The 23,390-nt window shown below is 43.9% G+C and overlaps 2 protein-coding genes across 2 annotated transcripts in view; both read right to left on the reverse strand.

Annotated features, from left to right (window-relative positions):
- The window catches only part of TMEM50B (transmembrane protein 50B), a 36,479-nt gene extending 29,909 nt beyond the window's left edge, over positions 1 to 6,570 (reverse strand). Inside the window, exon 1 of the mRNA XM_059064475.2 lies at positions 6,382 to 6,570. The gene's annotated coding sequence lies outside the window, so the exon portion shown is untranslated. The remainder of the gene's footprint in view (positions 1 to 6,381) is intronic.
- A 6,998-nt stretch (positions 6,571 to 13,568) lies between these two features.
- On the reverse strand, positions 13,569 to 16,183 carry DNAJC28 (DnaJ heat shock protein family (Hsp40) member C28). The gene is made up of 2 exons (XM_059064458.2): positions 16,095 to 16,183; positions 13,569 to 14,851 (listed from the first exon to the last, which is right to left on the reverse strand). The coding sequence occupies exon 2, from the start codon at positions 14,818 to 14,820 to the stop codon at positions 13,660 to 13,662; it is 1,161 nt and encodes a 386-aa protein (XP_058920441.1). The 5' UTR covers positions 14,821 to 14,851; positions 16,095 to 16,183; the 3' UTR covers positions 13,569 to 13,659.
- Between the last annotated feature and the right edge of the window lie 7,207 nt (positions 16,184 to 23,390).

The raw sequence follows: 23,390 nt of genomic DNA on the forward strand, positions 1-23,390 counted from the left end.
TGTCTTGTGTTCTGGACTGGGGGATACCAGGCACAACAGAAGATGCAGGTATCATACTGAAAACTGGACAGAAGGGACCTCTGTTCCTCTGTTCTGGTGCAGAAGACTAGCAGCCAGATACTTTCCTTCCAGATAAGAATCTGGAAAGCTATGCAGAGAAAGAAAACTTAAAACAAAATCACTATAACCTCAGAGATAAGAGAACATATTGCATTTTAAAGCAAGAATAGGATGCTATCATAAGAAACATTCAGAGACTAAAAAATAGCTTTGAAAAATAAAAACATGACCATGGAATTTTTTTTTAATCCAAATACAAAGGTTGAGAAATAAAAGTTAACAAAATCTAGCAGTGCAAATTCCCCGGTGGTCCAGTGGTTAAGACTCCGCTCCTTTATTGCCGAGGGCGTGGGTTGGATCCCTGGTCGGGGAACTAAGATCTCACAAACCGCGTGGTGCCCCCAAACCCCAGCCCCCCAAAATCTAGCAGTAAGTAGGTGGAAAACAGGTAAGAAAATTATAAGACCTTTAAAAGGTTCACATCTAAATAAGAGGTGTTTCAGGAGACACTATAGAGAATACAAGGGAGAAAAATAACAAAATATTCAGGAAAATCTCTCTAGAAAGTACTGTATTTCCAGATTTAAAGGGCCCATCAGATACTCAACCTAATGAATAAAAATAGACCCACGCCAAGACAGGCCATTTTAAATTTCAAACCACTGGAGTCAAAGCAGAAATCAGTCTGCAGAAATTAAAAACAAAACAAAAACAAATAGCAGAAACTAACACAACATTGTAAAGAAATTATACTCCAATAAAAGTTAATTTTTTTAAAAAACAGGTCCAATACAAAGTATCAGGAATCATAATACTTTGGAATTCTCAGCAGCAACAAGAAGCAAGATGACAATGGACCAATTACTTCAAAATTCTGAAAGAAAATTACTTCCAACTAAAATTCTATTACCAGCCAAAATATCAGTCAAGTATGTGGATAGAATCAAAACATATTCAGACAGGCAACGTCTCCAAGAAAACGTAACTCTTCCTGTCAAGAAGCTACTGGAGTTTGAGTGCCACCGGAGAGAGTAAATCAACGAAACAGAATACAGGAAAGATCCCCACACAGGAGAGCTAAAGAGAATCCAGCCATGCCCCAGACGAGGAGGACAACCAGGCCAGACTGAAGCAGTGTAACCAGGTTTTATGCCAGCTTTCTTTCTTTTTTCTTATTTTTTTGTTAGTTTTTATTTATTTATGGCATGCAGGATCTTAGTTCCCCAACCAGGGATCAAACCTGTGGCCCCTGCAGTGGAAGTGCAGTCTTTTTTTAAAAAATACATCTTTATTAGAGTATAATTGTTTCACAATACCGTGTTAGTTTCTGTTGTACAGCAAAGTGAATCAGCCATATACATACATACATGCCCATATCCCCTCCCTCTTGAGCCTCCCTCCCACCTCACCCCTCTAGGTGGTCACAAAGCACTGAGCTGATCTCCCTGTGCTATGCGGCTGCTTCCCACTAGCTATTTTACATTTGGTAGTGTGTATATGTCCATGCTACTCTCCCACCACCCCGCCTCCGTGTCCTCAAGTCCATTCTCTATGTCTAAGTCTTTATTCCTGCCCTGCCACTAGGTTCATCAGTATCGTTTTTTTTTTTTTAGATTCCATATATATGTGTTAGCATACGGTATTTGTTGTTCTCTTTCTGACTTACTTCCCTCTGTATGACAAACTCTAGGTCCACCCACCTCACTAGAAATAACTCAATTTCATTTCTTTTTATGGTTGAATAGTATTCCATTATATATATGTGCCACATCTTCTTTATCTATTCATCTGTCGATGGACATTTAGGCTGGGAAGCGCAGAGTTTTAACCACTGGACCACCAGGTAAGTCCCTATGCCAGCTTTTTTTTTTTTTTTTTTTTTTTTTTGCAGTACGCGGGCCTCTCACTGCTGTGGCCTCTCCCGTTGTGGAGCATAGGCTCCGGACGCGCAGGCTCAGCGGCCATGGCTCACGGGCCCAGCCGCTCCGCGGCACGTGGGATCTTCCCGGACCGGGGCACGAACCCTCGTCCCCTGCATCGGCAGGCGGACTCTCAACCACTGCGCCACCAGGGAAGCCCCTTATGCCAGCTTTTTAACCTGAGGACTGAATGCCCCATGAACCTGACCCAGATTCCTATCTGTACTCAGCTGTGCTTGGCTTGACCTTGATCATATGCTGATGCAGTTCCTGCTTTCCTTCTGAACCCTGCAGCCTGCATCAGCAAAGGACATTCACTTCCCTCACAGAAGGTTCTACTTTGACCTACACTGATAATTGCATGCAGGCCACGGTGAGCAGCCCACTCCCTCAGACTGTATTTCTGCCATCTTTCCAGTATTTGGTCCACACTAGAGTCCTCTGATGCCCTGACTGTAGTGAACACCGTATCCCAAGACTCCCTCATAACACTGCCCACTGATGTCCTCAGAAAGGGTCCCTGTCAGGGAAACAGTCAGGGAAGCTGAAGCCATTCTATCCTGTTCATCTTTCCTGGAAGCTTTCCTCTAAAAGTGACAATATTGTCCTTTCCTTACACAATCAGGTTTGTGCTTACAATTATGGAACAAATTTTTAATCTCAAATTGAGAAAGCGCTAGCATTTTCTAATAAGCCTGTTTGGACCTCATCTGTGCTCTGAGGAAAATAACTTTGTTATCACAGTTTATTTAATGAAAAATCCACTGTTAATAAAGACAGTTTATAGTCCTGTAAGGTTTCAGTTTAATTGCAGAAATTAATAAGGTGTTATGATTTTATAGTCTGGTAGAAACGATTAATCACAAGGTATTATGATTTTTGTTGCCCTCTGGAACATTAACCAATTATATCTAACTCAGCAATTTTACTGAGACATTCCTTTCCCTATGGACTACACAAATATATATCTATTTCTTAAATCCTCTTAAAACCAGTTTTTTGTGGGACTTCCCTGGTGGTCTAGTGGTTAAGAATCCACCTTCCAATGCAGGGGAATCGGGTTCGATCCTGGCTGGGGAACTAAGATCCCACATGGCACAAGGCAACTAAGCCTGCATGCAGCAACTAGTGAGAAGCCCTAAACAAAGAGTCCCGTGCACTGCAACGAAGATCCAGCGCAGCCAAAAAAAGAAAAAAACAAAAAAACGGTTCTTTGGGGCACTCTCAATAACTATAAAATAAAACTTTGAAACATGCTATGTGTATGAGAATTTTGTTTTTAACACTCAAAACTAAATATACTGTTTATGTGTAAATATTTATATACGTGTGCATATATGTACATGTGTATATTTATGTGTAAAGCTTATTTTAAATTTATTTATTTTATTTTTCGCTGTGTTGGGTCTTTATTGTTGCTCTCGGGCTTTCTCTAGTTGCAGAGAGCGGGAGTTACTCTTCGTTGTGGTGGGTGGGCTTCTCACTGTGGTGGCTTCTCTTGTTGTGGAGCACAGGCTCTAGGCGCATGGGCTTCAGTAGTTGTGGCACGTGGACTCAGTAGTCGTGGTTCGCAGGCTCTAGAGTACAGGCTCAGTAGTTGTGGCTTGCAAGCTCCAGAGCACAGGCTCAGTAATTGTGGTGTACGGGCTTAACTGCTCCGCGGCATATGGGATCTTCCTGGACCAGGGCTCGAACCGGTGTCCCCTGCACTGGCAGGCAGATTCTTAACCACTGCACCAGCATGGAAGCCCTGTAAAGCTTATTTTAAAAAGCAAGGGAAAGACTGGAATTCCCTGGCGGTCCAGTGGTTGGGACTCGGCACTTTCAGTACCAAGGACCAGGGTTCGAGCCCTGATCCCCTGGGGAGCTAAAGTCCCACAAGCCACAGGGCATGACCAAAAAACAAAACAAAATGAAAGCAAGAAAAAGATTACTTTAAAAAATCAGGATAGAGGCCACCTCTGGAAGAAAGATATAAATGTTTCATTTCTTAATTTGGCTGTAGATACAATGTTGATCATTGCAATAGTATTATTTAAATTATACATTTATATATATTCTGTACATGTTTTTTTGGTACCTGAGATACATTTTGCAACAAAAGAAACATTTAAAAAGAGAACAAGAACTTCTGTTACTGTTGGATATTCAAGGGGATTACCACAGGAGGGTATCACACAGCCTCTGTTCACATTTTCTCTTCCTGAAGGCCTTCTCTATTCACTCCTGCCAAGCCAATCAAATGAGTCAATATAACCTTAAAGTTAACACCATTAAGTGGTAACAAGGTTAATAAATTAACCATTATTTAACCTGGTCCTCAAATTTTTTTTGATCCAGTCTCTAAAGACACGCAGATTCTAAGAAATGCATTTAAATCAAGCAAATTAACTACTGCTTTTAAATTATAAAATCCTTCAAGTTACAAAAAAAGATTCCTGGTAAAAAGAGCACTACCTGAAACTTATCCAACAATGCCCAAAAGATTTTCATGCAGTAAGTCTTTTAATGGCTAAAACCCAGAAACAACCAAACGTCCATCATTAAGGGACCAATAAAATATATTAGAGTACATCTAAACAGGTGCATACTGTACAGCACTTTAAAAATGAGGTAGGTGCACACTGATAGGGAGACGTGTCCTTATATTAAGTCAGTTGCCCAATAGAATCATGGTACTATCCCCTCCTAGGGACTGGAATTCAGGATGCAAAGTAAAGAAACAAGGAATTCTAACTTTTCACTTGATATACTTCTGTGTTGTTTCAATTTTTTACTTGCTATTATTCTGTAACATTACAAAAAAAGTTTACAACCTGGATATATTACCGTAATCATTTAAAAAGAGCAGATAAGGATAAACTAATAAGATAAATTCTTTACCTCGGACTCCAGAAGTGAATTCAGAAATGACCAGCCAGTTGAGGCTACCTTAATTCTAATGGGCCGAGGAGGATGGGGGAGGGGAAGGCGTGTCTCCGGAAGAGGAACACTGCATCCTCTCTGTGCTCTCATTAACCCAGCTTTTCCTGTCGGGTCGATATTCAAGATAACTTTTGATGTTCATTTTAAGGACGAAGAGGCTTGCAACACTATTATCGGTAAAAAAATGTCTAACGTTTGTTCTACGTCTGAAAACTATGTTTGTCTGAGGATGATGGAAAAGAAGTGTAACAATCCTGGGAGTAAGAGGCTTGGGAATTGTTAAGGAAAGGGATTTATAGCGCAGGTAGGTGAAGAGTTGGAGAGAAGAGGTGGGACACTCCTAAGATAAATTGGAGAGGCATAACGCTGATTACATATTCACTCCCATCGGAGGCTTGAATCCTTCCCCAACACACACGGCGCCACTCTCCTTCCCCAACACACACACACACACACACACACACACACACACACACACACACGGCGCCAGCAGCGGGGACACACACACACACACACACACACACACACACGGCGCCAGCAGCGGGGACACACACACACACACACACACACACACACACACACGGCGCCAGCAGCGGGGACACACACACACACACACACACACACACACACGGCGCCAGCAGCGGGGACACACACACACACACACACACACACACACACACACACACACACACACACACACACACACACGGCGCCAGCAGCGGGGAGGGAGCCAGCACAGTCGCTCTCAGCACTGCTTGGGCTTTAAAAGGTCATATATATTTACCTTTCAAATTAAGCACCTTCCATTGATTAACTCGGAAGCCAATTTATTGGTTAAAAACCAAAATGGTCTTCCCCAGCACAACTACCTTTGCTACACGGGCAACTCTCTGCTGCTCTTTATCTAAAAGGGCACGAACACTTTATGATTAATACGCGAAAGAAGGTTGACCCTCTTCCATTTCCATTTCACACCTCTGTACCTGACTCTCCTACGGAGAGACTCGGAAAAGAGCGCCGAACACTGAAAACATTCCCAGCCATGGTTCAGAGCAAACGGGAGGGGCGACGAAGCACCTGAGCGGCCCCCTGACGCCCCGTGCGGGCCGCACATCGTCTCCCCACCGCCCGTCGCCCCGGGAAGCTGACAGGCTCGAGACAGAAACCTCTCCAGACCTTCCAGGGAAGCAATCCGACGGCGAGACAACGCGGCGGTGCGGCCCGCCCCGGCTGAGCGCCAGCCACGCTCGCCTGAAGGGACGCGGGCTGGTGCGGAGGGGGCGGCGGCGGCTCCCGCCCAGCAGAACGCTCGGACGCCCCGCGGACCCGCTCCGCCCGGCGGCGCCTCTCCCCGGAGAGGCCGGGCCGGGCGTCGCCGCACCTTGCAGGCCGGGCCAGACGAGCCGGGGGTGCCTTACTACGCGCAGGCGGCAAGCGCCAGCCCCTCGCACGCCCCAAACCGGCCTCCCGCACTCACCTGGCTTCCCCGACGCCCAAGCCGACACCAGGCGCGCGCGCAGAGGAGCAAGCGGCTAAGGAGCCGGGGTCCTCGTCTCCACCTCAGACCCCGGGAGCCGGCAGCAGTCCGCAAGCGAAAGGCGAGGGCGCCGGCGGGGAGGGGCGCGGCGCCGTGCGCACCGCAGCAGCCAATCCGCGCGCAGCAAGTGGCCAGCCGGGGCGGGGCGAGGCTCTAGGGGCGGGGCGAGGACGCCACGGGGCGGAGCGAGGGCTCCGGGGTTCTGCTGGCCCTCAGAGAGCATCCGACCAGGCTTGGCGTCTTAAAATTCGCGGATGCGTAGACCTGGCTACTCCTGTTGCCTTCTGGGTGACAGCACAGCTGCGTTTCTGCTCAGGGACTTCAAGTGCAGCATCCGTGAGATCACGTGCAGGGGGAGCCCAAGACCCAGGGGCAGGGGTTCTCTTTGCCTATAGGCCCAGAGGCGTTGACCACCAGCTGCCCAGTGTGGGGCACGTGCTCCAAAAGGGTTCTCAGGAACTGAAAGTTTGTAAAGATGTCCTTTTCTAATCCTCGCCACTCAGAAATGGAGGCCTAGAAAGGTGAAGATACTTGTCCTAGGCTACCAACTAGTACTGTAACCCGAGGTTACCAACACAACTGATTCTGTCCTGAAGCTTTTCTCGGCCACCCACCAGATTTTTGTTTTTCTTATTGTCAGGTCTCTTCCTACTGTCTCCTTTAAAGACGCTACATCTTGGATTTTCAATGTAACTTCAACAGCCTTTGCAAGCCCCGTCTGTCTAAATTTCCTACGGAATATAAGATGTTATTTAGTTGTTTGGGGAAAAGACATTGTGTAAGTCCAGTTATTATCAATAGAAATCTTAAAAAGCTTTTACCTGAAGTATAATAAAATAAAAGGTTTTGTGTCTCAAGTTATCACAAAAGGCCATCCTCTTCTACTCCTGTTACTCCTATAGCTCTTATACGTGTAAGAGGAACAATCCCTAGTTTTTGATATTTTCTCCACTATCTCTCAGTTCTCATTTTCATGGATACTATTTTTCTTTTATATGTTATATACACTTGCAGTTACATTACCCATCATCCTGATAACATGTGCTAGCATCTGGGTGCTCAATAAATATTTGTTGAATAAATTACTTTTAAAATATGTGCAACCTTAAAACTAGTTAACTTGCTGATGTATGAAAGTTGACTTTTTAAAATAAGTTTTTAGGGCCTTCCCTGGCTGTCCAGAGGTTGGAACTCTGTGCTTCCACTGCAGGGGATGCAGATTAGATCCCTGGTCGGGGAACTAGGGTCCTGCAGGCCACACAGTGGGGCCAAAAAGTAAGTAAATAAATTAAAAGGTTTAAAAATCTTGCTTTTTTTTTTTTTTTTTTTTTTTTTTTTGCGTTACGCAGGCCTCTCACTGCTGTGGCCTCTCCCGCCGCGGAGCACAGGCTCCGGACATGCAGGCCCAGCGGCCGTGGCTCACGCGCCCAGCCGCTCCGCGGCACGCGGGATCCTCCCGGACCGGGGCACAAATCCGTATCCCCTGCATCGGCAGGCGGACTCTCAACCACTGCGCCACCAGGGAAGCCCTTGCTTCTTTTTTGATTATTGTATTAGGGTTAGGTTTGTCTGCATGAAGCAGGGGAAAACAACCAGAAAATAAGAGTGGCTTAAACAAAAATTGGTATTTCCCTCTCAAGTTTTAGAAGTCCAAAGTTAGTCTAGAGCTGGCCTGGCACTTCATGGAGACAGATGCAGCATCCTTGTTCCAGCCAAGAAAGTCACACATGTATTTATTTATGCTTTCAAATATACTTGCATTTGGAAGATGTCAGCCTCCGTTCCCAATGTCACCTCATGGTCTAAGAGAGCTGCTGGAGCTCTAGCCATTATACTTGCATCCCACCCAGAAGATGAGAGGACAAAGGGAACAGGCCCTCTCTTTAAGAACCTTTCCCAGGACTTCCCTGGTGGTCTACTGGTTAAGAATCAATGCAGGGGACACAGGTTTGATCCCTGGTCTGGAAACTAAGATCCCACATGCCCCAGGGCAACTAAGCTCACACATGCCACAGCTACAGAGTCCGCACACCTCAAGGAAAGGTCCCGCATGCTACAACTAAGACCTGACACAGCCATAAATAAATAAATAAATAAAGTGGTTGTACTATTTTTTAAAAAAGAACCTTTCCCAAAGTTCGCATATACCATTTCTGCTGGCAAAAACTTAGTCACTTGGCTACACTAAACTGGAAGGGAGGCTAGAAAATGCAGTTTCAGTACTGAGGAAGAATAGATACTGGGGGACAAGTAGAAGTTTCTACCATAGTCTCAAATCTCATCACTGTTTAAAACATTAAGTATTTTAAGATTCTCCTAGATTTTTTACCTTTATTACAGAGGAGTATCTGAGAATAAATGCTTACCCCCATTTATGAAGAAGGATGTTACTGTTGACCTGCCATTAGGATGCACATGCTTTGAGTTGCCTTCCCAGACGTTAGAGGGGACTTGCACTAATGCAGCTTGTTTCTCCATCATTCTGTAAGCCTCTACTTCACAGAGAGTCAAACATGTATGTAGCTATGCTTTCAAAAATATGGGCATTTGAAAGATATTGGGATTAAGTTGCTGATGTCAACATTTCGGTGTCAGCATTTCAAATGTACTGATTTGAGTCTTTAGTAAAGTTGCAGATCAGCTGTAAAAATAACTCCACATATGCCCTGATTCGGTTGGTATTTGAGTCTCTCTCTACCTAAGCATGTTTTCTTAAATTCCTATTACCTCCTAAATTCTGGAGTCTTTGTGACTTCAGGACCATTTTCAGGTTTGGGCCAGGACAGGTTCTAAAAGACCTACTTCACCTAAAACTGGACAGGTAGACTCCAGTCCAGTTGGTTCAAACCTACTAAGAGAAAGGAACAATCCAGGCTGTCCTTCACACCAGATCCCACAGGTTCTGGTTCTTACTTTCTTGAGGCTGCTTCACGAACTTACTCTAATGGATGGCATTCATGTCCCATCTTTTAAGCACACCAAAGTATCCCAACCCAACATTGACGCCACTTCTGGGCCAGCAGCTCCACCTGGCAGCCGCTGCCTTCCTGCACCAGCCAAGCGGAACGTTCACAGAGAACCAAGACATTTCCCCCCATGCCTCATTCTGAACACATGTCTCCCAAGGACAAGTCTTGCTGGCAGTCTAGGTCAGGCACCCATTTCTGAGCATATTTAAGTGAACTAGGATTTTCTCTCCTGCCAAGACCAACTTCAAAGGTCTGACTTCCTGTGCTAAGAACCACATCCTCCCCAGATGAATGACAGATACCATCATCAATATGGGTGGACTATTTGGAAGATAATGGGCAAACCAAAAGTACAACAATTGTCTACTATCCATTTAAGCAAAGCTCACTGGGAATCTTGGGGCTCGGTTGGGCCAATCATGGCGGAAACTGTGGTTGAATGGAGGAGCTGAGAGGATGAGGCCATGGAACCAGGTTCCCCTGCAGGATAAAACCACAGAGAGCACAGAGGCCCAGCTATAAGTGCCAAAGCCAAGTCGCCACTGGACCACATGCTCCTCAATACAAGGTCCTCTAGGTGCACCAGAAAAGACCTCCCACCCCTTACACACACAACTGTGAGTAGGTCTCTTGTAACAATGTTAATCTTACTGGAGGTGTATTCAGATGTTATCTGTCCTGTTGGAACCTTCGGGTAGGATCTGCCACTTAGTGGGGCAGGGGGGACATCAGTCACCTAGGGAAGATGTGGGTCTTTGAACAGGAAGCCAGACCTTTGAAATCAGTCTTGGCAGTAAAGGAAGTCCCTTAAGACAGCGGTCCCCAACCTCTCTGGCACCAGGGACCGGTTTTGTGGAAGACAAGTTTTCCGTGGACTGGAGCGGGAGTGCAGGGGATGGTTCAGGGCTCAGGCAGTAATGTGAGCGGTGGGGAGCGCTGGGGAGCAGTGGCGAGCAGTGCGGAGCGGCAGATGAAGCTTCGCTCCTCGCCCACTTCTCACCTCGTGCTGTGCAGCCCGGTTCCCAACAGGCCCCGGACCGCTACTGGTCCGCAGTCCGGAGGTTGGGGACCCCTGCCTTAAGACCTTACTTTCCTAGGCTAGATTTGGGGGAGGAGAGGCATGTTGAGGGCACTTGAGGGCCCTGCCAAAAGTGGAAGAGGGGTGTGCTCTTTCCCTCCCCCGCAGGCTGGGGACTGGGCTCAGAGGCCAACTGGAGAGGCTCACAAGCTGGATCGTCCCATCCTAGGGACTGTCTTCCTTTCTTTTCTGTCATCCCTGAGCCTTGAGAAAAGCTGTGTTTGGTGTTCCCGTCTGGTCTCAGCCGGGCAAGAGGTATTATGACAACACCTCTGGTTCTGCCCTTAGGCCAGAGAAGGAGAGGAAGCCCAGTACCCCCGCCCAGCCCCCGCCCCTGGAGCTGGGTTGCAGTGGCAGCAGGAATACCAAGCAAAGTATCTGAGGGCTACATTTGGGGGTGAGGCATCCTTTTGCCGCACCCCACCCCCATTACTGATTTCTGAGAATCCAGATGATGGAACGGTGGGTTGCCATGCAGGACTTCAGTAACCATATGTTGAATGAACAGAACTGTGTCGAAAAGGAAAATCAGTACTTCTAGGAACAGGCAAATCAGCGTGAATTGTGCCTGAGAGGTATTGGAAATGTCCCAGAAGGTGGCTGAGGCCCAGGGATGGGGACTCAGGCAGTTGGTAGCAGGGAAGTATGGCCCCAGCCACACAGACAGCGTTACAGGGGACTCCCATCTCTAGGAAGGGTACCCCCAAGAGCAGGGCTATATCCTGGGAGCACGATGAAGAAAATTAATAATAATGTAGTCGTTCTATCAAGGAACTTACTACTATAGTCCTGAGAGACCAGACTACTAACTGAGGCCAAACCTCAGGCACACAGAACAAGGACACAGCTCAGAGATAAAAGCCTGTGATCTGAGATCTATCCTCAAGCTGTTGGGTCACCAACATCCACGAGATGTTACGGAAAAACTGGAACAAACCTTTTGGCTAACCCAATACATCAAAACAGAGGTAAGTGTCAGATTCTGATTCCACAAATTCCAATGAACCGGCCCAAATCTTTTTTTCTGGCCTGGAAATTAGTTATTTAAATAAGTGAATCTGTTTTTACATAGGCAAACTTGCCTTCTTAACAAGAATATTCAAAAAAAATAGTCCATGTCTCAGTCAGTTTTAACATTATCCATAAAAAAGATTAACTTAGATGGCCAGGCAAAAGTATACTTTTTAATTACTATTAGTTGTTTATAGAACAATCATTAAAATTAACTTTAATCATTAAAATTAACTTTATTAATTAACCTTATTAACTTTATTAATATAGACAACATTTACAAACATAAAGTGTGCTGTGCTGAAATTAGGAATTACTGGAGTTTTCTGATAACTTTGCCTTATCATTATCTAATAGCAAAAATGGTTTCATTCATATATGTTCCTGCAATGTAATTAGGTATCATATATCTAACTAATATTTAACAAGATTCACAGAATCATAGCCTTCTAAAATGTTTTGGAACTATAGTTTTTATTATAAACTCTTATTTCACACTGTTCACAATTGTATTTAGAATAATATATTATTGCAGAAGCTAATGATAACTCATTCAATAAAGTAATCACATATGTCAATTAATGCCCCATCATGTAAGCAGAAAGGTCTGAAATATCCTTTTAAAGATGTAATTTTATTTAACTATCACACTTTACAAAATAACTTGTTCTTCCAAAATCAGAGGGGCAAGTGACATGCTTCTGAGGCACTTCCATAGTACAGCGCTCCAAATTAAATAAGGAAACAGACCTGCTCCTTTTGACCACTCTCCATTATCCTCTAGTTGCCCGATTCTGTGAATAAGGCAGTTACACAAACCTAAAGAAGTCAGATCTTTCTCAAAGTGGTTGGGACACAATCTCATGGATGTCAATCTCCTGTCATTTGCCAAAGGTGCAAGTGGGCACCTTATCTTTGTTTATTAAAGGGTTCCTATGGATCCCTAAGACAGTAAACTGAGATTTTTCATATCACTGAAAAAGCCTCTGGAGAGTTTGATACATAACAAAGAGAGGCTTCAGGTAGGTTTATGTAAACCTAACATTTCAACTCTGATTAGAGATGAAGCCAAAAGTGAAATCTTGTTTCCATTCCATTGAGCCCAAGGATTTTTTTCCCCCCACCTCTGAAAGGTCAGAAAATACTTTCAAACTCTTTAAAAGTGGACACTGGAGTCTATTTCTAGAAAAGCTAAATCAGCTAGCTTGGCTGATGGATCTGTGCTGCCAATGGCTCATGAAGTTAGGCAGGAAAAAGTACAACCAAGTTATTTGGTGGTTTCTTTATTCAGTACCCAGAGAGAAGGGCTTTATAAAAAAGAAGAGTGTCATAACTCCACTAGGCTAATTTTCTGATCTTAACATTTCCAACCATATAGAGAATGTCCCAAAAGTCTTAGAAAAATTAGTGCTTTAATAACCTCAGGTGTATAAATGCAGCAAACTTGTGGAAAACATACATCATTTGGAGGTTTAGTTGCCTACATTCTATACTTCTTTCATTTTGTGACCTTTCATGATACATTCTTAGTTGCTGTTGAAGTACCTATGTTTGAAGATGGCAAACAGCAAATGTTTTTAACTTATTAGAGTTTAAAACTGCACTAAGACTTTGGAATACCCTTTATGATTCCCAGCCTGAGTCCCTTTCCTAACTCCTTTCACCTGATGACCGACATTTACGCTCTGAAATGTATTAAATTGTTTCCTTAAAAGTAAGTTCTCGGGCTTCCCTGGTGGCTCAGCAGTTGGGGGTCCGCCTGCCGATGCAGGGGACACGGGTTCGTGCCCCGGTCTGGGAAGATCCCACATGCCGCGGAGCGGCTGGGCCTGTGGGCCATGGCCGCTGGGCCTGCGCGTCCGGAGCCTGTACTCCGCAATGGGAGAGACCATAGCAGTGAGAGGCCCGCGTACCACACACACACAAAAAAAGTAAGTTCTCCTCTTGTTTTGCTATATCCTCAGAGCAAAGCTGGTTGAATATTTCTCTCAGTTTCTTACAGCTCTCTCATCTACACATCACTGGAGATGTGCCTTGTTTTGTGAAAAGTACAGAGGCACACAATTCTCAGACTCTTGTGTTATAGAAAGAAATCTCAGCCTCTCTGTGTGATGTCAGTACTACTGAAAATGATTGGGGGCAGTTCTGTGAACGAGATGGTCATATTTTAATAAATTGCCACACATTCAACCAGTTAAAGAAACCTGTCTTGACTCCAGGTGTTTTCTCTCCTTCTCCCTGATCAAAGTTATTTGGGTTTTTATCTGTGACTTCTTGTGTTTTTATAAGGGTCTCATATATTTCCTGGGCTCTGGCAATTTCTTTCTGTGCATCAAAATGGACTTTTTGCCTGGTCAGAAGGGGAACAATTAAATTAAAGTCATTAATTCGCTTGTTTAGTTTTTTGATGTTTTCTTGAAACTGCTCACAAACTTGGTTCCACTGTTTCTGTTCAGCTGGTGTCATTGGATTCCCAAGTTTTTTCCTGGACACTAAAATTGCCTCTCTGAGTTGATCAATAGTATCCTTTATTTCCTTTTGCATTAGGATCCATTCTGGTTGGTATCCATTATCTATCAATATTCTGTTCAGGTTGTGAGTCATGGGATCAATATATGAACAGCCAGAAAATTTTTTTAGAGGTTTTCCTTTCCCACTGAGATTGTCAAAGTCTCCTTTTGCCATTGATTCCTGAATGAGATCCTCCACCAAACGTTCTATTGCTTGAGTTATCTTTTGTTCCTTACTGTGTCTTACATCTATAACAGTTGCACTATCGGTGAAATACTGGCTTTGCAGTTTCTGCTTCCGGTATTCCATCACTTGCTCAGTTGCACGGTCTGCTTTAAATTGCCTATACTGCTTCTCTCGTTGACTTGGAGTCCCAAAACCAATACCCTCAAAACTTAAATAATGCCGGTGTTGGGGTGTGTTATATTTGAATATTTTTTCTTCTTCTTCTGTTTCTTCAACTTTACTCTGTCTGGTATTTGTTTGTTCTATCACGTGGGAAAGCACCTTCCTATAAGCTTCTTCGATCTTTATAAATGTTGCAGAATCAGCAGTACTAGAGCCACCATCTGGATGGTATTGCTTGGCAAGCTTATGAAAAGATTCCCTGACATCATCTGCAGAGCATCCTTCATCCAGATTCAGCAGCCTATAATATTCTCTCATCTTCTTTTTGGATTTATGAGTTGACATCATTCTAGTTCTAATGACACCAAGATATGGACCCATTTTCATTCGATTAGGAATCACTGAAGCATTTATCAGGTGAGATCTTAAGATTTGAGCCATCATCACATACACTGTGTTCATTATTGTACCCAGAGTTCTTCCTAGCAATGATCTATAAAACGACAAAAAATATAGGGTGAAGACAGTTGTATTATCAGCTAAATTCATACTTTCAGCAATAAGGATTAAATTACAGTACAAGGGGTAGTTCTTTCTAATGCTGCTGCCAAAATTCTTATAGCTATATTTCATTCATGTTAGCAGAGAAATCGAAGTTGATGATGCTTTGCATTAACATATTGTGATATAATCTGGATTCTACTCCTCACTAACTAACCACAGAATTTTAGAGCTGTCAAGTTCTCAGAGATCATCTAGTCCAATCTTCTCATTTTGTGAGAAAATGCAGGCCCAGAGGGTTAAGCAACATAACCAAGTCCCATAGCAAGGTGTAAGCAAAATGGTTAGGGTTAGGGCACAATAAGCCCCTTGCTTACTTGTCTGTATCCTCAGCAGATTATAAATTTCATTGGCACCACCATTTCTTTAGTTAGTGAGTGTATCATTGTCTTTATCGTCCCAAGGAATCTTGTCATGAGAAGACTTATGTGAAACAATCAGAGAACATGACAACGTATGTACCTAGTCTGCCACTAAATTGAATAGAATCAAGTGTCCAAAAGACTTTAAGCTCTACAGCTTGCTAGGAAGGAGCTATCTGCTGCATGCCAGAAAACCAAGATGAAAGGTGAGGCCTCCCAATACGTTAGCTATTATTTTTTAAATGCATGGTATAGGGCTTCCCTGGTGGTGCAGTGGTTAAGAATCCGCCTGCCAATGCAGGGGACACGGGTTCGACCTCTGGTTCAGGAAGATCCCACATGCTGAGGAGCAACTAAGCCCATGAGCCACAACTACTGAGCTCACGTGCCACAACTACTGAAGCCCGCACACCTAGAGCCCGTGCTCTGCTACAAGAGAAGCCACCGCAATGAGAAGCCCGTGCGCTGCAACCAAGAGTAGCCCCTGCTCGCCACAACTAGAGAAAGCCTGCAGGCAGCAACGAAGACCCAACACAGCCAAAAATAAATAAATAAATTTATTTTTAAAAAATGAAGCACGGTATAGTAGAGGAGAAAGTCTCGTACACAGATAATGGCAGTGAAATACTGTAAGTGGTTTAACTGAAAACAGGATTTTGACGTATAAACGCTAAAACTGAGCTCCTGGCGACTCCCGGACAATTGGGGTCTGGGATTTCTAGAGCTGATTGGGATGGTAGTGATTGTGCGAACTGTTGCCGTCGCGGGGAAGTGGTCAGTCCCAACGCGGGACACGCCCCGCCCCCTACTCACCTCAGATGCTGGGAAGGCGCTCAGCGGCTCTCGACCCCATGCTACGCCTGTGCGCATGCGTGAGCGATGGGCCCTTCACTCCTCAGGCTTCCCCGCGGTGGCCGGGGGCAAGTGTCTCCGCTGGACTAGACCACCTGCGTTTTACACTGAGGGAACCCTCGGGGTGCGGAGGGCAGTATTATACCTAATAGAAACAGATGTCCTACCTTACCAGGGAACCCCAGAAACTCCTTTAAAACGAACCCTTCCCAAGAGGACAAGAGCAGGACATTCCGAGAGGCTACGCCCCGCCCCAGACAGTCTGCTCCGCCTCCGCCGCCACTTCGAGTGGGAGGTGGATCGACCGACGGGGATTCTGGGAGCTGTAGTTTGCCGGGAAGTGCGGCGCGCGCAGAACTCTGCCGCGCGCCTGCGCCTACGTCTGCCAAGAGGAGGACGCGGGGAGAGCCGGGCTCCGAGAATGTAACCGTGGAGGTGGTGGAGACATAAAGGAGTTATCGTAGGCGAATGTAGGTTGGGATCCTTCAAGTCCTAGTGGGTCAGAGGGCAGTGGCCCTCGGTAAATTGTTTTTTGAGGAGGGGAAGACAAGTCCGTTTCCCCGAACAGGACTTGAACAGCCTCTTCGGGTCTGCAGCCGGGGACACCAGCTCAGAGACGAGGAAACTACACAGCCCAGAAAGATCTAGCTCACCCGGGTTAGAAACCTAGTCTTTCATTAGTTCGAGAACGTAGTGAGCAGCTCATTCTGCCCGGCGTTGGTAGGGGGTGAGCACAGTCGAAGGCAATTAAATTAGGTGTTTCCTGGCTTGAAGTTCAGCCACTATCATGGGGATTTACTTTTTCCCCCTACTGTACGAGGTGATAATTGTAAAAAAAAGAAAGAAGAAAGAAAGCGGCAGAAACTTGGGGAGTCAGACCTGAGTTGAAAATCCTGTTGCTTACACTTGCCTTTTTTCTGTGTCTGTTTATCTGTAAAATGAAGGTACCAGCAAATGGTAAACTGTATTTAGCAGTTACTTTTGGCCAGGCACTGTGTTAAATGCTCTATGTGTAGTCTTTTCAAATCCTTACAACAGACCTGTGAGGTAATTGCTGTTGTTTTCCCCATTTTATGGATGATGAAATAGTAATTGCATCGAACTCACTGAGTTTTTGTGAGAATTACACAATGTATGTAAGCCACTTTGCACAATGCCTGGCACATTAAATATTTTTGTTATGATTGTGTCTCCTAAAAGGAGCCAGAAATAGGTACTTGCCTAGAAAGGCTTCTGAGTCATAGTGTAATAATTTGTTACCTTCTATGTAGGTGTGGAGAAAATGGTTAAATTCTTATTCAGAAGTATTTCCTTATAAGCAAACAATGAGCATAGAAGAACTCCTGTGCGAAAGAAAATGTTTCTACAAGTTTTAACTCTTCTAGCCAACATTTTAAACAAAGCTACAAAAGGGTAAAAAAGCACAAACGCAGTTTTAGAAACTAGCCGTACTGGTATAGCACTTTGCAGTTTACAATGCACTCATCACAAATGCCATTTTGATGTTTGCATCTTATAAGTAACTATACTTTAACCGCGAGCAGTTAAGTGAGTTGGTTAAGTGACTAGACTCTGTAAGTTACTGGGACTCTAAGTCCACTTCTGTTTTCAGAATGTCAGTTCTATAGTGTGATTCTGTACATGTAGAAGGTGAATTGGAGTCAGCTGAGTTATCAGTAAAGCACGCTTTCAGCTGCAAAGTGTAAATTAGCTAACTGACTTGGGGGATTATTTTTCTTATGTATATGAAACGGTGGAGGTAGGCAATTTCTGGTATTGGTTCAGCTACCAAGAGTTGCTTTACCATTTTCTCTCTTTCTCCATGTATGTATTTCTTTCTGAATTATTTAAAAGTGATTGCATATATTATGTTCCTTTACCCAGAAGTACTTTAGTATTTAAAAGTAATTGCATATATTATGTTCCTTTACCCCAAAGTACTTAAGTATTCAAAAGAAATTACATGTTTTACGTCCCTTTACCCTAAAGTACTTAAGTATTTGTTTCCTCAAAACAAGGGCGTTCTCTTACATCATCCTAGCACTGTTATCAAATTCGGCAGATTTAACATAGATACAATATTATTTATTTTTTTTTGGCCATGCCACCTGGCTTGTGGGATCTGGGATCAGTTTCCCTCACCAGGGATGGAACCAGTGCCCCCTGCAGTGGAAGCACAGAACCCTAACAATTGGACCGCCAGGGAATCCCCAACCCATGGACTTTTAAGTCAGCAGGTCTTCCTCAGTTTAGTTATGGGCAGAAAGAGTCCACCATTTGAAAATATAGTTCTCATTAAAACAGAAAAAAAAAACAAATAAAAGAATTAAAGTATAGTTCTGTTCTTCTCTTTTTTTTTTTTTGGCTGTGTTGGGTCTTTGTTGCTGCCTGTAGGTTTCCTCTGGTTGCGGCAAGCGGGCTTCTCATGCTGCGGAGCATGGGCTCTAGGCATGTGGGCTTCAGTAGTTGTGGCTATGTGGGATTTTCCCGGACCAGGGCTCGAACCTGTGTCCCCTACATTGGCAGGCAGATTCTTAACCACTGGACCACCAGTGAAGTCCTAGTTCTTTTTCTTGTAGAAGGTGCCTGCATACTCTGCAGTCAGCAGTCCTAAAGATTATAAGATGTCATCAGAGGATCAAATTTAGAGTCAGAACCAAACACGTAGGTTGACTAGCATTTTTTTTTTTTTTTAATTTTGGCTGTGCCGCTTGTTGGCAATTCCCGCGGCCAGGGATTGAACCCAGGCAACGGTGAAAGCACCGAATCCTAACCACTAAACCACCAGGGAATTCCTGGTTGACTAGCGTTTTTAATGTGATCATGCTACCTCTCTTATTTAAACTCCATAGACTATTTTTTTAAGATTTATTTATTATTATTATTATTATTTTATTTTTTTTTTGCGGTACGCGGGCCTCCCGCTGTTGTGGCCTCTCCCGTTGTGGAGCACAGGCTCCGGACGCGCAGGCTCAGCGGCCATGGCTCATGGGCCCAGCCGCTCCGCAACATGTGGGTTCCTCCCGGACCGGGGCACGAACCCGCGTCACCTGCATCGGCAGGCGGATTCTCAACCACTGCGCCACCAGGGAAACCCTATTTATTATTTATTTTATTTATTTTTGGCTGCATCAGGTCCTAGTTGTGGCATGCAGGATCTTCACTGAGGCATGCGGGATCTTTTGTTGTGGCGTGCAGGCTCTTCATTGTAGTGCATGGGCTTCTCTCTAGTGGTGGCGTGCGGCTTTTCTCTCTCTAGTTGTGGCACGCAGGTTCCAGGGTACGTGGGCTCTGTAGTCTGCAGCATACGGGCTCTAGTTGAGGGACTCGAGCTCAGTAGTTGTGGTGCGTGGGCTTAGTTGCCCCGCAGCATGTGGGATCTTAGTTCCCTAACCAGGGATCGAACCCGCATCCTTTCATTGTAAGGCAGATTCTTTACCACTGGACCACCAGGGAAGTACTTCCACAGACTTTTAAAAACCTGTTCATTTTCTATATAAAATTGTTAACCACTTTAAGGTTATGTCATGATTCAAATCAACATGCTTGAACCTCAATCTATTATTTTCCACAAGGTCTAATTATTACCTCCAGTTTGTCAGCTGGGTTGTAGTATAATCTTACACATAAGGGCTGGTTTTAAATTAAAGTGTGTTGGATTAGATGTGTGTGACATTTCCTAGTCTGGAACATCTTTTTCATAATTCCATGCGCTCAGAATAGAGTTGAGCATTTTGAAACAAATTTCCCCATAAACAAGGGAGGGTAGAGAATTGGCATGAATTTAGTTAGCACACCGAAACTTAATCATTAATTCTGTTTCTGAGTGGGTGGGAAACAGATGTGTGATATTTTTTAAAAGTTACCAGAAAACAAATTTTCTTACCTTATAGTTATATTAAATACTTCACTGAGCTACTGCAAGAAGCATGGCACTACAAAAGTAACCTCTTTTCTCTTTGTACTCTCAGATGTAGTTTCACACTTTGACCATAGCAAGTGAGGGCTCGAGACTTCTCTGGTGGTCCAGTGGTTAAGACTCCGAGATCCCAATGCAGGGGACCCAGGTTCAATCCCTGGTCAGGGAACTAGGTCCCACATGCATGCTGCAACTAAGAAGTCTTCATGCTGTAACTAAAGATCCCGCATGCTGCAACGGAGATGCCACAACTAAGACCTGCTGCAGCCAAAATAAATAAATATTAAAAAAAAGAAAATAGGGGCTTCCCTGGTGGCGCAGTGGTTGAGAGTCTGCCTACTGATGCAGGAGACACGGGTTCGTGCCCCGGTCCGGGAAGATCCCACATGCCGCGGAGCGGCTGGGCCCGTGAGCCATGGCTGCTGAGCCTGCGCATCCAGAGCCTGTGCTCCGCAACGGGAGAGGCCACAACAGTGAGAGGCCCATGTACCGCAAAAAATAAATAAATAATAATAATTTTAAAAATAATAATAATAAAAAAAGAAAATAAAGCAAGTGAGGACTCTGTTTTAATCCATCTGTTTCTTTTTTTCCCCTTTCTTTCATTTGCTGGTTCTGTGGTAACTGCAAAGAAGTTGATTTATTTCCAATAAGTTGTGGTGCCATAGTAACCAAAATCACACTCCCCTGAAGATTGATTTACAGTTCCATTTGCATCCTAAAATCACATATTTTTCAGTGATGTTTGCGAATCTTACCTATCTGGGAAGCTACAATTCCCAGAAGCACTATGAAATATGCTTCTTCATTCACTATGAACTATGATTCTCAATTCATCTCAATTCATTTTTTTATTTTATTGAAATAGAGTTGAGGTACAGTATTATGTTAGTTTGAGTGTATTAATTCATTTTTTACTCTATTTGATCAAGGAAGAGTTGGCTGTAGACAGCGTCAGCTTTAAAAGAAAGACGAGGGCTTCCCTGGTGGCGCAGTGGTTGAGAATCCGCCTGCCGATGCAGGGGACACGGGTTCGTGCCCCGGTCCGGGAAGATCCCACATGCCGCGGAGCGACTGGGCCCGTGAGCCATGGCCGCTAAGTCTGCGCGTCCGGAGCCTGTGCTCCGCAACGGGAGAGGCCACGAGAGGCCCGCGTACCACAAAAAAAAAAAAAAAAAAAGAAAGACGAGGGAATTCCCTGGTGGCCTAATGGTTAGGTTTCAGTGCTTTCACTGCAGAGGCCTGGGTTTTTTCTCCGGTCCAGCATGCTGCACGGTGTGGCCCAAATTTTTTTTTTTAAGGCAGTAGATTGACTTAATTAGCATAACAAAGACCTAAAGTCTGGGGGGGGGTGGGAAAAAGTACCCTGGAAAAGAGGAGATTCACACTCATTTAGATATTTTTCCGTTTTCCCTCTTTGCAGGTGGGTTACCCAGTTATTGAACAATTCTAAGGTGGTCAGTAAGGGCCACACACAGGATTTGTGGACATTTGCTAATGGAAAACTGCCTTCCCCAACCCAGGATGCCAGTTTCCATTTTCGGCATCGAATTAACATGGTGATTTATTGTCATTTGAGCCTGAAGTATCTGCATTTGATTGGTGCTGATCTCTAGTGCTTTCTGTTCCTTGAAACTATGAATAATGTATATACCTCACTCTAATTGCAGGCGACTAATGGGGAAACAAATGCACATCAGCTGCCTGAGAATCAATATCTGAATTGATTCCAACCCATATTATATTTACCCAACCTGTTTATCAAAATCATTGCTTTACAGCACAACACTATGTTTTTCTCATCCCTCAAAATTTGTTTCCAGCTTTACTGAGGTATAATTGAAAAAATTGTATACATGTAAGGTGCACAACTTGATAATTTCGTACATGTATAATTGTGAAATAATCATCACAACCATGCTAATTAACAAACTAACATATCATCACCTCACATAGTTACCGTTTTCTGTTTCTTTTCTTTCTTTCCTTTCTGAGATCCCAACTGCAGGGTGGAAAGCCTTCATCAATCCTTGGGAAACCTGGGACTTCATTAATAGGTAAAGAATTTTTATCTGACGTTAAGATCCATTACGTTCTTTTTCTCTTGTGCATTGGGTTTGTTCAACAATTAAAGTCCTATGTGATCGGAATTCCCCTGGTATCTACTACCATGTACCTTCATTATCTTTGGCTTTAAACATTTTGGCTCTGATGTGTCTGGATGTGAATCTTTTTGAGTTTATCCTGCTTGGAGTTCATGGAGCTTCTTGGATGATAAATGAATGTTTTTCCCTAAAATTGGGGATATTCTCAGCCATTATTTCTTCAATTGTTTTTCTCATCCCTTTCTCTCCTTCTGACACCCCCATTATGCATTTGATGGTGTATTTAATGGTGTCAGATTTCTCTGAGGCTCTGTTTATTTTTCTTCATTCTTTTTTCTCTCTGCTCCTCAGGTTGGATAATCTCTATTTGATCTCTCTTCAATTTCACCATTTCTTCTGCCAGCTCAAATCTACTACTGAGGGGACTTCCCCAGTGGTCCATTGGTAAAGAATCCGCTTTCCAATGCAGGGGACTTGGGTTCGATCCCTGGTTGGAGAACTAAGATCCCACATGCTGCAGGGCAACTACCGAGCTCATGCACTCTAGAGCCCACATGCTGCAACTACTGAGGCCTCACGCTCTGGACCCCGTGCACCACAACTAGAGAGAAGCCCGTGAGCCACAACAAAGAGCCTGTGTGCCGCAACAAAAGATACCTCGTGCCACAACTAAGACTCAACACAGCCTAATAAATAAAATTAATTAATTCATTCATTCATTAAAAATATAAAAATAAAAACTTTTTAAAAACCCCAAATCTACTGAGTCCCTCTAGTGAAGTTTTCATTTCAAATGTTATATTTTTCAACTTCAGAATTTCTATTTGAATCTTTTAAAATAATTTCTATCTCTTTATTAATATTCTATATTTGATGAGACATTTTCACGATACTGTCTCTTAATTCTTTTTAAAAAAATATTTATTTATTTATTTAGACTGCGCCAGGTCTTAGTTGCGGCACGTGGGATCTCTGTTGCGGCACGTGGGATCTCTGTTGTGGCATGTGGGATCTTTAGTTGAGGCATATGGACTTACCCACTGGACCACCAGGGAAGTCCCCCTGTCTTTTTTTTTTTTTTTTTTTTTTTTTTTTTCCCCTGTCTTTTAATTCTTTGTACATATTTATCATGGCTGCTTTGAAGTCTTTGCAAAGTGCACCATTCAGGCCCCTTCAAAGGCAGTTTTTATCGCCTACTTTTTTTCCTGTATATGGGTCACACTTTCCTATTTT

Source organism: Kogia breviceps, chromosome 5, assembly GCF_026419965.1.
Source record: "Kogia breviceps isolate mKogBre1 chromosome 5, mKogBre1 haplotype 1, whole genome shotgun sequence".
Lineage (NCBI taxonomy): Eukaryota > Metazoa > Chordata > Mammalia > Artiodactyla > Physeteridae > Kogia > Kogia breviceps.